This window comes from Nicrophorus vespilloides, unplaced genomic scaffold (assembly GCF_001412225.1).
Source record: "Nicrophorus vespilloides isolate i.1.1-1 unplaced genomic scaffold, Nicve_v1.0, whole genome shotgun sequence".
Lineage (NCBI taxonomy): Eukaryota > Metazoa > Arthropoda > Insecta > Coleoptera > Silphidae > Nicrophorus > Nicrophorus vespilloides.
The window spans coordinates 122,834-139,017 of record NW_017095810.1 but is presented as its reverse complement, the minus strand read 5'-3'; the positions used below and the strand labels follow the sequence as shown (position 1 = coordinate 139,017).

The following is a 16,184-nucleotide window of genomic DNA, read 5'->3' as shown; positions in this document are numbered from 1 at the left end:
TCTTAAAATGTAGTATACAAAATATCAAATAACAACAAACTGTGATTTTAATTTTAAATTTTACATTAAAAAAAACTTCAAATGCTGAATATATACAGCATGTGAATATGTGATTTATTAGAAACTTGTATTATTTTAAAATGATTACCAATAGTCCAAATTTATCCATTTCTTTGGTATTTCTTGCATAACAATATTTGGGTCCGGTATGGTAGAAATGTCTTTTCTTTCTTCTTTATTTCCTTCATCTGTGGGTTTATTTAAAGTTGCAGTCTTCAGTTTACTATCTTCTTTATTATTGTTATCCTTGTAATTGGGGCGATAATGTAATCGGCCCCAATCCTCTTTCACCATATCAGCAGTTTTCTCGGCTATCATAATTGTTGGAGCGTTCGTATTTCCCGTGACAATAGTAGGCATGATGGATGCGTCCACTACCCTAAGATTGTATACACCACGAACTCGTAATCTAGAGTCCACAACCGCGTACTTATCGTGATCAGGCCCCATTTTACAAGTTCCTAAACAAATAGTATAATTAGCAAAAGATGCTTTGGTAAAAACGAAATTAAGTGAATGTACCAACTGGATGGTAAATAGTTAAGGTGTAGTGTCTGGCTTGACATCCCCAGTAGTCATCGGATAGAAACTCGTAGTTGCTGCAACCAGGAATCTTCAAAGTATTAAATCGAGAATTGTATTGTTTCATAATCGGAGTTTGCGATAACGCGTATCCAATTTTAGCTCCTTCCACCTGAATAACAAGAGAATAATCTCCATTTAATAAACATAAATAGCTTAGAAGAAAACATATTTTCTTATATAACTTACTAAAACAGCCAGATCATAGGGGTCTGAAAAGTAATTTGGATATATCAGAGGCGGCGTTTTGAACTTGTCATCTTGAAGTTTGATGTATCCGCGACTCTTGGGTCTCATCAATAACGGAATAATATTATAGGCGTCTTTGTACAAAATATTTTCGTACACCGCAGTGTAAAAGTCATCGGTTAGTCCAGCTACTCGCTTACTGAACACTCCACCATCTGTGTTTTCTGCGTACGACGCGAAGAACAACTGCACGTCCGGCCAATCTTCGGATCTATTCTGGTAATAACTGTTGACGAAGGCCATCACCTCGACTTCGGGTAACCAATATACAGGACCTCTAGCATTCTGCGTAAACTCGTCCACGTTTTCAGTAGTGAATATCTTGTTCAACTTGAAACCGATACCCATATCATCGTACTCCTCGGGAGCATCGAAAAGGTAAGTCCCACCACCCATTGCCACGTGATCTTGAAGATTCTGTCCGACGCCCGGTGAATCATATACCAAATCAATATCTGAAATACAATATGCATTTGAGTTGTTTTGTGTATATTCTTGAATTGTTACCTAGATCGTAGAGATGATCTTTCGGTCCTACTCCTGAAAGCATTAACAGTTGAGGAGATTGAATCGCTCCAGCGCTTAAGATAATTTCTCGATTGGCGTAAATCGTCTTCTTTATGCCGTGTTTCATTATGTCCACACCGTAAGCTTGGTACGACCCTTTATCGATTAATATTTGCTCTGCAATCGTGAACAAACTAACGTCGAGATTTTCGCGTTCATTGATCGGCCTAAGATACGCTTTAGCCGCGCTGCACCTAAATTGACTAAAACGTTAGTAAATATTTTATGATTTTAATGATATTTACCTTAGGCCATCTCGTAAAGTGCCATGCGACAACGTGAATCCGGTTTGGTAAGCTCCATTTACATCCCTCACCTCAAAGCCCATCTGCTCTCCGGCCTTTAAAAACCATTGGGATATGGGAGAATGGTATCTGAAATTCTCCACCGACAAGAAACCATCGCGACCATGGTAATAATCGTTCTGGTATTCTGGTATTCTCATGTTCTCGGACTTCTTGAAGTAGGGTAACACGTCCTTGTAACTCCATCCTGGATTACCGTAGCTCTCCCAATTATCATAATCCTTACGATTTCCCCTTATATAAAGCATGGCATTTAATACGCTACAACCGCCCAAAACCTTAGCTCTAGGCCAATTGCATTGATAGTTCTTCATGGCTAAACAGTAGTAATCGCTTGGCTCAGTCTTGAACTTCCAATCCAGAGGTGATAGTTGCAACGAAGGAAACATTATAGGAAGATCGCTGATCTCCGAGAACTCATCGGGTCCCGCTTCTAATAACAAAATGTCCCAATCGTATATTTCGCTCAAGCGATTGGCCATTACAGATCCGGCGCTTCCGCCACCTGAATTATCAAACTTTACTCAAGTATTAGCTTTAAAGCTTTATCATTTATTTACCTATAATTATGAAATCGTAGTGCTCCTTAAGATCGTAGATCGGTGTATCGGCAATCCGGTAATCCTTATCCAAAATGTCTTGGCGATACTGCATGGTCTGTGAGTGCAGGTACAGCAGGAAACCGAGGCTAGGTCCTAAAGTCAGAGCCATCCTCGTAACCGAATACAGATTCATCAGATCCTCGTGCGCCATGATCGGTCAGCTCTATCGTTAACATCAATTTAATTCCAAAAGAAATCGTACGTCGCGCATTTTTTATACTCAAGACATTCGACACTTTGCTTCAAATGCAGAAAACAAGATTCTAATATACACGGTGTTCACATTCAGTTCAATTGAAACGAGAGTTTTTTTTTTGTAATATTTATTTTATTTTATAAAATTTTATTTAACATATAAATAATCACAATTAAATATTAATAAAAAAAAAAGTAGACACAATTATATACATTTAATTTAATAATTAAAAACTTTGGAGCGATCAGCTTCGCTTCAGCCAGAATTCTTTGATCAAATCGGATCCTTTCTCGCCGATCATGATGATCGGTGCGTTCGTGTTGGCGCTCACCAGGTTCGGCATGATCGAACCATCGATGACCCTCAAGTTCTTGATACCGTAGACCCTTAATTGCGGATCGACGACTGCGTCCTGATCCCAATAAGGGCCCATCTTGCACGTGCCCACCGGATGGTAGATTGTTGCCGAGTAGTGTCTGATCATGCACTCATAAAACGCGTCCGAATAATCCGGCAGATGAGCGCAGTCGGGGAATTTATTGAGTGCTGAACCGTACTGTCTGAAGGCTGGAGTTTTGCTTAAAGCCACGGCGATTTTGACGCCCTCGATTAACGTCTTCATATCGAAATCATCCTTGAAGTAATTCGGATATATCAACGGGTAGTCGAACGGATTTCTGCTGCGCAGCTTGATGAAACCGCGACTTCTCGGCCTCAGCAGCATCGGCAGTACGCTCCATACATCTTGGTTATTGATCCTCTCGAAGACGCGTTTATAGAAATTATCTGATAATCCGTGAGCCTTCTTCAGCTGCTGACCGCCGTCAGAGTTTGTAGATCCAGACACGAAATGGAATTCGATGTCTGGGAAGTCGTCCGTTTCGTTTGCGTATTTTGTATTAACGAAAGCCAAACCTTCAACTCCTCCCATGATGGTCAAAGGTCCGTTTCCGAAGACGGCGTATTGCATTACAGGTTTAACAGCGTAAACCCTGTCCAGCGTAATCGATACAGGTTTGTTTACCAGGAAGGTTAAACCGCCGAGGCCGACATGGTCCTGCAGATTGTGACCGACCTTCAGGTCCTGGATCACCGGGATCTTGAAGTGCTCCAAGTCCGCTTTTGGACCAACGCCGGAGAGCATCATCAATTGCGGCGTGTTTACGCTGCCTCCGGATAGGATGACCTCCTTCTTCGCCCTAATCCTGTGCAATTTACCGTCACGAACAAACTCCACGCCGAAAGCCACCTTCGTAGATGGATCAATCAGTACCCTGGTCACATGAGCGTGCATTGCTACGTGCAGATTGTTCCTCAGCCTAATCGGACGCAAGAAGGCTTTGCCCGTTGAACAACGCGAACCACGACGGATCGTTCCTTGTGCGATCATGAATCCAGCTTGATGTTCACCGTTAATATCTCTGTTTTCATATCCTGAAAGAAAGAATAAAGCATTAACAAAACATTCATTTATAATTTTAAAGTAATAAATTTCACTTTTATTTTATTAAATATCCCTTGTTTAAAATGCATAAGGGATACATAATATTATAAAGTAAGAAATATGAGAATATAAATATACCTAATTGTCTTCCGCCTTCAATAAAACTGGTAACCAGGGGTGTTTGATACGGAGCTTCGGTTACAGTCAGAAATCCTCCGGTCCCGTGGTATCCGGTGCTCGTTAGATACGGATTCTGATTGTCCTCAGATTTCTTGAAGTAATACAAAGCATCCTTGTATCCCCATCCCGGATTTCCCAGGTTCTCCCAAGTATCGTAATCCTTCTTGTTTCCCCTCACGTACAGCATGTAATTCAGGACGCTGGAGCCGCCGATAACCTTTCCCCTGGGCCAATTGCATCTTCCGTTCTTCATGCCTAGACAAAACAAAAGTTACAAAAGCTGTCGACCCTCGATCCGCGGATTTCTCACCTAAGCAGAACGTGCCCGACGGTTCACTCTTGTACTTCCAATCCAATTGCGAGAGTTGCAGATACGCAGCCATCAAGGGTACATCAGATATTTCCGTTTCATCGCCTCCCGCTTCCAAAAGCAACACGTTCCAATGACCGATTTCGCTCAAACGATTCGCAACGACGTTGCCTGTAAAATTAACAACACAATTAATATAACTGTTTAAATGAAGATTAATTATAAGATAAATTACCGGCAGATCCGGCGCCGACCACTATGAAGTCGTAGGAGGTGTAAAGGGAGTCAGTTTCCACGTCGTTTAATTTCGATTCCGGGTCCATAATATCGAATTGGAAGTAGGCTATGGCTGCGACTAGGGCGGGCAGGATCATGGCCATGTTGGTGGTGGCCGCTACCCCCAGCCCTGTCGTTAAGGGCGCCAGTATAGAACTCATCCCTACGAATAAGCAATCAATTAAAATCACAATAGTTTCACTACAATTAATACACAATAAATTAGTTATTTAATGAAAGTGAAAATGGAAATGAATGTATTTAATTACCGAATGGTATGGTCATCGCGATTCGGACCTCTGAGGTCTACTGTCAAAAAAAGTGGCATCGTTCTAAACGCGAAGACTCGCTCATCCCTCGATTGATATTTCGAGCACGAGCCGAGTCACTTTCTACAGCGAAAAGTACCCCCCAAAAAGAACAAATTAGAGTATCAAGTCACGATAGGTGTACGCGACACTCTTCACGAACAATCGATACTCGACCATTACATAAACGGAAACGTTTCTTGCGAAATCCAGACGCATCGAGGAGAATTCCATTTAAGGGTCCACTCCCACTCAATGCAATGCAACAAACATCAATAGAACCGTTCGCTCATAATTTACCAATTAATTTAATTTAGTGCAAATACAAGAAGCAGATAAATATATTTAACAAATGTGATTTGTTATATGGATGCCGTGGATCATAACAACAAATCGTGTCTGAGATTCGAAATACTTTCTTTGCACTGTGCGAACAAGAAACTTGTAACCGTGGAAAAGGAGCTGTGAATAATTCGCATTTTGCATAGTGGGTCGTGGAGCGAATCAATCTATGATGCACGGAAAGTAGAATTAAGATAATGGTGGAAATTGGAGGTGGCTGTGAACTGGAAGCGAGAACGAAGAGCAATTTCAACGACATTTTTTTTGTTTCATTTGTTTCGCTGCTAGAGATAATATGCACTTTTTCTACTTTTTCTCCTTCCGTCGCTTTTTCTTGCACGTAAGTAACAGTGACCCATATACCCATTATTCCATTTCGAATGCCGCGCGCTTGATTTTCTCCGATCGGCAATGAAAAAATAACAACAACAGCAACAGAAATAAACAAGTGAAATAACCGGAACGGAATTGATGCAGTGTTTACAGCTCTTTCTAATCCTCATCATTTACTCGATGCAATTACTCTTTCTATAAATAATTATTTATCGGTTTAATTATTTCTACAATTCACTTGTTTTTAATGCATAGACTTATTATTAACTATAAACATAGAAATTACTCAATTAAAATGTATTTAGTTAAGAAAAACATCAAACCGAACTATAATTAATCCGCGCTATGCGGAAATTATTGTGCATCGTTTTAGATTTTTATTATTCCAATGTAACTAATGATAAAACAGTAAATTGTGGAATAGTGTCATTAATAAAAATTATATTTGCATATTGATTCAAAATTTATTGATTAATTATGCATTGTGTTAAAATATTTAGATACCAAAGTCTAAAGTTCGAATTAGTGTTCGTTTACAGTTATCATTATTTTCTTATAAATACTTAATATAATTGATGATGAATTGATGACTACTCTTAACGTATTTATGCAAATAAATTAAAATTGTAAAATAACAAATCATAAATAAATTGCGTATTTAATTACATTAGTGCGAATTATATCACATTTAGAAGTAAACTAGATCTATCACTTATTAATGGAAAAACGAATAATTTTAATTGTAAAATTACCGTAAATTATTTATTTTGTCAGTAAAATCGAAACATGTCATGTAACGGATGAATTTAACAGAATGTAATGTAAACAGATTATGTGATGCATATGTAAATTCTGTATCTGTTATGTTAAGTTGTATTATTTTCCTTAATGGATAATATTTAATTAGTATACTATGTATTGTAAGTAACGTATAAAGGCTGATTTCTAAAATTGTTTTTATTTCTATGAATTATTAACACAATTAATTATCTTCAATATACAAGATCAGTGTTTTGGTAGATTTTATTGTCTGCTAATCAAAGTTAGAATTAATTTTCTAATATTGTTTATATTGTTTATTTATAATATCAATTAGAATTAATTTAAAATATTAATGTTTTATACTCGTATTAAACTTTAGTAGAACGATTTTGAAAATGAACAAAGTTTATAATAAAATATCTTAAAATTTAATTGTACATTTGCTATATTTGTGATATTTCGTTAAACTATTGTTACTATATATTATACAAAGTAATTCACAGTCAAATTTATCTTCGAATGTGAATTTCATGAGATTTAATGATACGATCAAAACGTTTGTGAAATCAGTACTTCACAGTTTTAATATTTGTACCATTACTATCACTCATAACAATTGTTATAATTTTATGATGAAATTATTATAATATTAATTTTGTGTTAAATTATTATACGTGAAAAGTAGTTCAAAGTTAATATTTTGTGAATAAAGTAATTTCTTTAATAATAAAATAGATTATTGTTTAAGTAAATAACAAAAAATAATAATAATGTTTCCGTTACTCGAGAGAATGTTGAACGCGGAAGTGAATAAAAATGAAGAATAAATAAGTTCATGGTCAAGTCTGTTTACAGCACAATAAACTCGCGCAAAACTGCTTTATTTATATAATTGTGAGATGTGAAAAAGGAACTAATGTATTTGTAGGTATTGGCGTTTGATAAATGATGAAATTCTGATGTACATAAATGGTTCAATTGATTTATTACCTTAAAAGTTATAAAAGCAATATAATCCTAAAATTAATGAGTCACGAGTCACCATTTAAAAAGGCGCGAACTTTGGTGTCCAATTGCACAACCGACCATCAGACATGCACCATATCTTTCACAATACTAAGACGGCGGTGAAAGACGACTACGAACCATCCACTTTCTTCACATACAAATTGCTTGGGTATACATGAGTCGCGTCACGAAATTCTTAACGGGAACTTAACTAGGAGCTTGAAGAGCCTTGGACGCCTTCGCGTTAACACCGGAACCCGTTTTTGGGCTGCACTCGACGACTCACACAACAGTTACAACGGTATATACACACATCTTCGAACGTCCATCCAGACTTTTCGACAGTTTGGACACAGATTTTTCCCGGTTGCAATGCCGGTCTACGTGCCGTAGGTAACGTTCGTCTACCTCCATGCACTTTCTACGTGATTCGCCGGAAGAAAAGAATCAGAACGGACCCCAATTCTTATAGCAAACATAACTTTCTTCATCTGTTCGAAAATAAACAATCAATTGTAATTTTTTTATGTTTGTATGTTTCAGGTGGATGCTGTGGTTCGACGAAGAGGGTGACGATAGTGGGTGGATGGTCATGGGCATGGTGGCTTGTGACGGACGTCCAACGTCTATCGTTGGAGGTGATGACTTTGAACCCCATGTGCGACAGCGTGGAGACGGCTCAGGGCGTCCCGCTGACTGTCACCGGGGTGGCTCAATGCAAGATCATGAAGGCCGACGAACTGTTGCACACCGCTTCCGAACAATTCCTCGGTAAATCTGTCAAGGAAATCAAGTCCACGATACTCCAAACTCTCGAAGGTCATCTGAGAGCTATACTGGGTGAGTACGAAACTTTGCTGAAACTGAAGATTTAGTAAAGTTGTCATGGTAACCTATCTGCAATGAAACAATTAAAGTTGAAAACTTGATCATTCCAATAAAAAACATTAATTCAAATTTATTTAAATATTGAAATATACAAAAAAAAAATTAACTACAGAGGAAAGCCATCAGTAATACTAATATAGTTTCTCGCTTTGACACCAAGTCACATCTGTCATATTGAACAAGTAGTACAATCAATTATACTAATTACAATTAAAAACATAAATCAATACATTTCATATTAATATGTACAACAGAAGACTTGTTCTTCTTACTTACTTCCTTCCTTCTCTACTTCCATGATTATGTATTTTTATATCAGTTTGTCAAAAATGATAATATAATTGCCTTAAAAGCAATAAACAACAATATTTATTGAAACAAGTATATAATTACATAAATAATTTGAATCATTGAAATTACGTTCCAAATTATAAAAACATTTAAATAAAAATGTAATAAATTAAATAAGTGTACCTACTAATAACACAATGGAATTTGTTACGATAATTGTAATATTTATTTCGTCACAAACAAGCAACCCATTAGGAGTCGGCGAAAGTTAGGCTATTGAACCAGAAACTATTATTTCTATCATCATTGAAGTATGCACCTAAGTATATTTTTTACTGATTTTTTTTTATTTCTAGAAACAATAATGATACAGTATCCAGAAAACATTCAAATTCCAAAGCTAATGGAGTGTAGTTTAAATTGTTAAATTAAACAAAGAATCTTGATTGTAAACTTTTTTTTTAGTAAAAAAATATAAATACAGTTAACAAACATAATCCGTTCAAAGACGATGTTCGCTATTCGATGTTCAATGTTCACTATAATTCATCATCATCAAATGAAAAGCGAAAGGTCGAAAAGATGTTCATTATCCGAATATACATTTGTTGTCTGATCACAAAAATATTTTGCGAAAGTATTCGTTTTTCCTATTTGTTTGCAATCCGAACTGTTCATACACACTGTGTATGATGAAAACAGTATATTCAAATTATATACATAGTAATATTTATTTAGTTTATATGGTTCTATTTCTGACACCCTTAGCGACCTCCGCTGCATTATATTTCTTTGTTTTACGTCTGAGTATAGATCTCACCACCTTTGCACCATACAAATCAGTAGTTTACGTTAAAATATATATGCAAATGTACTCTTACCAAATGATTGTTTAAATATCTCGATGTATATTTGGTTGCAGCTATTATTTACTTTGGAACACGTGCTATTCTCTCAAAGGTTGTTTTTCATGATTACTCGAAGTTTACATAATAAACTCTATTATTAAGCACAGATATATTTTAAGGAAGCGTGTTTATCTTAACAATTTATAAATTTAATTTAAGACCTTAAGGTGAGGTCTTTATTTTAAGTAACCAGCATTTTTCTTAATAAATATACAATACGGAATAGTTTATTTTTTCATTATAGTCTATTTACAACTTGTTCTATTAGAAATAAACTAAATTCAATGGTTTTACAGCAACATCTACTTTTTTATATTTGAAATAGTTTTATTTAACAATTTATTGCTTTTGCTTTAGTATTCCATATTTGAAATGTATTGGTTCAAATGCGTTTTCTTAAAACTTTTTATTTTAATAACTTTCTCTTCTTATAATTCAAAATGTGTGTTTAACATTGATGTAATTTCAATTTCCTCTTTAATTGGAGCACTTATTGTATTTTTCATTAAACTTGAAAATGTATACTTAATTCGTATACTTTTTGTTAGTAAAATCTTCATTTATAGGAGCAGATATGATGCAATTATTGAAGGATTGTGTTGTTAATGTTGATGTTTACTAATATAAGATATTAAAATAATGTTTTTCAAAATCAAATGTACAAAATTCACCTAATAATTTAAACTTCAACTTCGTAGAAAATATTTAGAATTAGAATTTTCAATAAATTAGATTTATATTAAAATTGACAGAGAAAAAAATGTCAAAAAAAATATGTAGGAAACGAGTATTAATTTCGTCGTGTCGCGCAAAGCGGAAATGAAAAAAAAATATATCTAACACAGAATGCACTAACTGCATCGCATGTCAGGCCCATCGAGCATTCACGTTCGTGAGAAAAATACATGCTGAATGTAAACTATCTAAATGTTAACGCTTTTAATGTCACTCAATGTCGTTGCTATAATTATATGTGCATGAAAAACAACAATACGAAGGAAAATGTTTGCATTTAAACTTGAAACTACTGACTTTATTTGATTTTTTTAATGTCCTATAACAATTAGTACAATAGCTTGTTAAAAGCGTATAGTGTTAATTTGTACAATTTTCATTACTAATTCCTTTTGGATACTATCGTCCATCTTGTTTGTGATCTATAATAATTTCTATGTGTTTCCTTATTGATTTTAAATTATCATAATTACATGCCTCGTGTTCGATTATTGTATAATGTCGTGAATTATTAACTTCTACATCTTTATTTATATAAAAACTTTATGTTGGTTACATGTTGACACATAATACTATTAATTGAATAAATAATATGATCAATTGATAGGGTTACCAGATGTCTCGGGTTATTTCTGAGATTATTTGTGTGATTTTGTTGTTGTTCCTAAAAAAATGAATTATTTGATCTAACATCCCGATTTGAAGACCTAAAAATCTGAAAATCAAAATTAATATGTTTGTCTTTTAACTGTCACTTCAGTTTTAATGTTATCATCGCATTCCATGATTATTGGCTAGATAATCCTGATCAAGCCAATATAGTCATTTCAAGTTGGTACTGGTACTATAACTGGTCACATATACGCACATTAGCTCTTTGAGGGGCGGTGGTACATGCATTGAACCACCTTTCGAACATGTCTAGTGGGCGGTGGTACTCGATTTGTACCACCTTTTTAGTTATATCTCTTTTAAATATATCTTGAGGCGACTAATAACCGAATGGTTAAGTCGCCCTACCCACGAGCTAGTGAACGCAGGTTCAAATCCTGGTCAAGCCTGGTTGAATGAGGTTCAACATATGGACCTTCAGCCAAGTCGATCGATGGATAATGACAGTGTTAAGGATAGAAGCAGATTCACAGTGATAGGAAAATAGTGGAATCGCAATGAATCAATATACTACTGAAGTTAACATACAAGACGACAGCCAACCTACAAATTAAAAGAAAATGATCATAATGGTAACTATTCACCAGGAAAGATTACCACCTACCTAATGTCAACCGCGATCTTAAATTTACTCAACGTTGACATTGATGAACAGATTGTGAATAAAATTACAAGACATAAAATGTATCTTAATTTTCTAGAAAATGTCCATGAAATAGGAATTGCCACCTTGTAATCAGCAAATTCATTAAAATTTATTTATTTTTTTAAATGTATTGACATTTCTTCAAAGATTTAAGGAATGTTATTCGGAAATAATATACAACTCGATTTGCTGATAATAAAGTTTTCTAGAAAAATGCGCTGCAGGAAAACATATTTATGCAAAATATTATTCAGTTTTGACTTCCTTTCATGATTTTAGATAATTTTCGATAATCCGCATAGAATGACCGTGCATATATCCAACAGGAAGGTTACATAATGAGGGAACGAAAAAAAAACGTAGCGAAACCAATTATTGATGACCTTCGCGGTTTTCTTGACAGTAAAAGAAACAAAAACTAGAATACAAACAGAGACAACGCCGAAATACTACGCATTATCATTAAAATCTCCTTATCAGCAATAATTGTTTGAAAAAGTGCGCAATATCGAAAATAATTAAAACAAACAATTGATTTCTGCAACGTTCGTCTGAGATGTCCGAAAAAGCGAGACATTCGTGTTTCACGGTAATTCCCGTCTATTAAGTAAATAGTTTTATAATTTCGTTGTATTCTTTCCTAAGCGCGTTTCAGTTGTTCAAAAACCGCGCGACGTGACGCATTCGAATATATAAACGCTCGAAAGAAAAGCTTAAAGAAACAGTTACATTCGACAGCTTCGATTCTTCTTTTAAAAATTGTGTATAAAGTAAAAACATTGTTTGTGAGTTCTTCGGATAAAGTGCGCGTTTCTAGTTTTTTTTTTGCTTCACACTTTATTTGAAAGAGTGTTCTGTTTCCGGCTTCAGCTGTTTATGGGAACATGTCTCTTATGTGGATGGGAGCTATCAAGCTTGGGCTTACAGTTGGTGCAACTTATGCAATTATTACCAGGTAAATTTAACAGCAAAGAAGTATTTGTAACTTGGGAATTTTCCTGTCACATTTGCTTAACAATTACATTTTTTTTTACATATATATTTAATAATATTACGCATGTCCTTAAGAAAACAGAAATAATACCTTGAACTCGTTCATTATATTCTCGCTTCAAATTACTTTCAATGAAATATTCAAGAAGATTTTTTATTAAACAGCTATAATTATTGTAGAATCAATAATCGCCATTAATATACCATTGTTTAAAAGTATACAGTGAAGACATATTGTGTAATATTTGATAACTTACTCCAGGTAAAAATATATATAATATGTATTTAACTTGTACTGGGAACACAAGATCATTATTGTACTATTAAAATTTCTGTTCGACTTTCACTAATCCCCATTACTTTTTTTTGTCGATCTCTTAATTTGCGCATATATTTTGCAACTCTTTCAAAACCTTATTCTTGTGTAATCATATCTAAATAGTTAATTAAATATCATCTAAATATTATCTCGTTTTTAATTAAAAATAAAATGTATTATACCATTAATATAAAACAAATGATTAAAACTTGATAAATTTAACATAATAAAAAATTAAAAACGTAGTTTGTAGATAAAGTAATATAGACTCAAAGTTTATTGCTTTGTTACAGTGACTACAAAGAAAAATGAGTTTTTAGATTTGTAACAGCCTCGATTAATGTTTTCAAGATTTAATTTTACAGTGCAACAATGTAAAAATAGGTTGAACATATATGCATGGCCTCTTTTTTTTCAATAAATTACGAATCGCATTTCAGGTCATGTGTGAGTCGACATTTGATGTTTCGATCAAATAAAACATTTATTGTTGCACGTATCAAACTATTTCTGTCCACTGTATTGCGTTGTTTGTTTTATCAACATGCTTTCAAATGCATTTTACATTTGTTCTTAGATAACTTAAAAAAAACAATCCACTAGAAATGTTGAATTTGTTACTTTAGTGTCTTAAAAATGTTTAACCGTTATTCGCGTTGGTTTTTCCGAGATAATCTTCTATTTCAATGCTTAAGTAAATAACATATTTATGTTGATGTATGAACTTCTTGCTTAATTTTTATTTGAATAATGTCAAATATTCGCACACAAAAATCTGTTGAATTGTATTTAGTAAAATCGCACTTTTGATACAAGAGATGTAATTTCTTTCTTATTATTTAGTGATACTTTTTTTTGATGAAATTACGACATTTTTTTCTTTGAAAATATGAAAAATTCTTTAGTCTACTACAATATTGATACTAATTATAAATTAAATATAATAATAAATCCAACACAATAAAGAATTATTAAAATTATTTCTTTATACATAAAATGATAGTTTTTTAATGATAGTCTTCTTTTTGGAAAGGGTGTCCCAAAATTAACGCAAGTTTTTATCACAATCACAAAATCACAATCTGAATACTAAAAACTGTGTTTTCTATTTAATTCAAATCTTGCGTTAATTTTGGGACACCCTTCATTTATGTACATTACTATTTTTAATAGAAAGTTACTCTTTTAACTGGATATGTACCAATAAAATGATATTTATCTATACTTGTTATTCGAATTATCTAGTTTACATATTAAAATAAGAAAGGATAAGGAAGACAATAGTTTCAATGCCATCTACCGCGGATAGCTTCCGCACTGAGTTCAGTGCGAAGAAACGCGTGAAACTTTTACGCAATATAATCAAACTTGATGCGCAAATTATCTACTACGCTTCAAGAATGATAAATATTCTTAAACGTCAAACTATATCACAAATTCTTTATTGTCTTATATAAAAATAATAAAATTATATATATTACCATTTTGCATATGTTTGATCAAAGTTCAAATTAACCTGTTTAAAAGTCATTAGAATAAGATAATTCATTAATACGTAAATTAAATGATATTAGATTTTGTAAAGTATTACTAAAAAAAATATAATTTATAATCAATGAATTATTTAAATTATTATTTTACTAAATACTGTCGTGTCCCGGAATTAAGAAATCTCTGGACACTGTAGATTATCTCGTAGTTATGTCGTTGTAGAGTCTTAGAGGGATTTATGAATATCCAATGCAATATTCTTAATTAACTTTATGATACACATAGGAGTTTTTATTGAGAAGTCAACTATACAATAGTTTATCACATGGATTATTAACTAAGAGTTACATTACCTCTTAAGTTAGTATTTAGGAAGTAAGTGCTCTTCCTTGGACTCTCCAAGTAAGACTTCCTCTCAGTTCGACCCTCTAGCTAAGACTAAATTATATAATACAAAAATGTGTTCATTTCAAAAAGACAATGAAGAATTCTACGTAGTTAAGGTAAAGTAAGGATTTATTAATAATTTATGTTATTTTATAAGAAACTTCTATAAATAAAAGGTATGCTTTTCTGCAAATGAAATTTCACTATAAAAGTAAAATGTGTGCGAAACGTGATCGAATGCACATATTTTTCTGTCGATTCAGTTTGTTTGCACAACCGATTGCAACTATAAATGAACTTGTAAATATTTGGATCGTGATTAATGCGCTTATTGTTCTAGATAAATTGTACGTATTTCTTTTTAAACTTCACCTATGTTTATTATTTATCGAAGTACACTGACACTCATTAGTGATTTGGATATTGTTGTAGCTGATTTATCCTTTTCATACTTAAACTTTAATATAAGATGAAATTGGAAATTAGCATTGTGTCAAAAATACGAATATTTCACATTATTAATTTAAAAAACCTAAACGTGATTCGATCAGTTTTTAAAGATAATCAGATAAGATATTAAAAAATGTGATGATTTTGTTTATATTTTCATTACTTCCGTCTATTAATAATATATTATTATGTTTATAAAATAGATATAGATCATTTAATGTTGATATTTAAAAAAAAATGTTTTTGGATATAAAGTCAATACATTCAAACAATATATCACTTTGATCACCTGATTAATCATACAGGAATTAATCTTTTGTATGATTTGTAAAAAATAAAGTTGTTTATCAATAGAGTTTGCATTATATGATAAATTAAATATATTGTATTTAGTCTATACACTAATAATAATTATCTATTAAGCTATTAATAGAATACAAAAACTATACATTTATTACTAATCTTCTATGATCGATCTTCGAATTAAAGAAATTAACCTTTCTCTCCAGTTGACCCCAAACAAATAGATCTCGTCATGTTAATAATTTAAAAACATTGCTTAATAGTATTATTTATACTACTTCCCGGTTAATATTAACGTTCACATAAAAAAAAACTTGAACTGAAAAATACAAAAGAAAAACTGGTTTTACGTCAGCAATTGTAAAACTATTTCAATTATGAAGCCGTGGGTCGAGATCAAACTCACTTGAATTCATGGCTCAAGGTCACTGTGACAAAAAAAATTTAAACAGTTTTAGTTTAAACGAAAATTTATTGCAGATGCAAATAACAGGATAGTTTCGGTATGAACTGTGAGAGATTACGAATGATTATTGCGTCACTGCGTTTATTAAACGCTAATTAAGCATTTAAGATT

At 33.1% G+C, this 16,184-nt stretch overlaps 3 protein-coding genes across 6 annotated transcripts in view; 1 reads left to right on the top strand and 2 right to left on the bottom strand.

The window, feature by feature from the left end:
- Window positions 1-16,184, top strand: part of LOC108565215 (flotillin-2) — a 137,038-nt gene that overhangs the window by 118,499 nt on the left and 2,355 nt on the right. For 2 of the 3 annotated variants that reach the window (XM_017924565.1, XM_017924558.1), the window contains exon 2: window positions 8,068-8,364. In XM_017924565.1, coding sequence (XP_017780054.1) covers window positions 8,068-8,364 — 297 coding nt within the window. Of the gene's footprint in view, window positions 1-8,067; window positions 8,365-12,331; window positions 12,620-16,184 lie in introns of those variants that run through there. The other variant, XM_017924573.1, reaches the window with a different exon arrangement.
- Window positions 137-2,498, bottom strand: LOC108565138 (glucose dehydrogenase [FAD, quinone]-like). 2 transcript variants are annotated; one of them, XM_017924430.1, is made up of 6 exons: window positions 2,324-2,498; window positions 1,704-2,268; window positions 1,399-1,652; window positions 832-1,346; window positions 583-754; window positions 137-521 (listed from the first exon to the last, which is right to left on the bottom strand). In XM_017924430.1, exons 1-6 carry the CDS (start codon window positions 2,496-2,498, stop codon window positions 145-147), a joined length of 2,058 nt encoding a protein of 685 aa, XP_017779919.1. In that variant the 3' UTR covers window positions 137-144. The 2 variants fall into 2 exon arrangements, with proteins under 2 accessions (XP_017779919.1, XP_017779927.1); XM_017924438.1 differs by having other exon boundaries at window positions 344-521; window positions 587-754; window positions 2,324-2,473.
- Window positions 2,788-7,582, bottom strand: LOC108565040 (glucose dehydrogenase [FAD, quinone]). Its single transcript, XM_017924295.1, is given in 5 exon segments — window positions 2,788-3,995; window positions 4,144-4,440; window positions 4,496-4,666; window positions 4,731-4,934; window positions 7,507-7,582. Coding segments are annotated over 4 exon segments (1,878 nt in total). The 5' UTR covers window positions 4,933-4,934; window positions 7,507-7,582.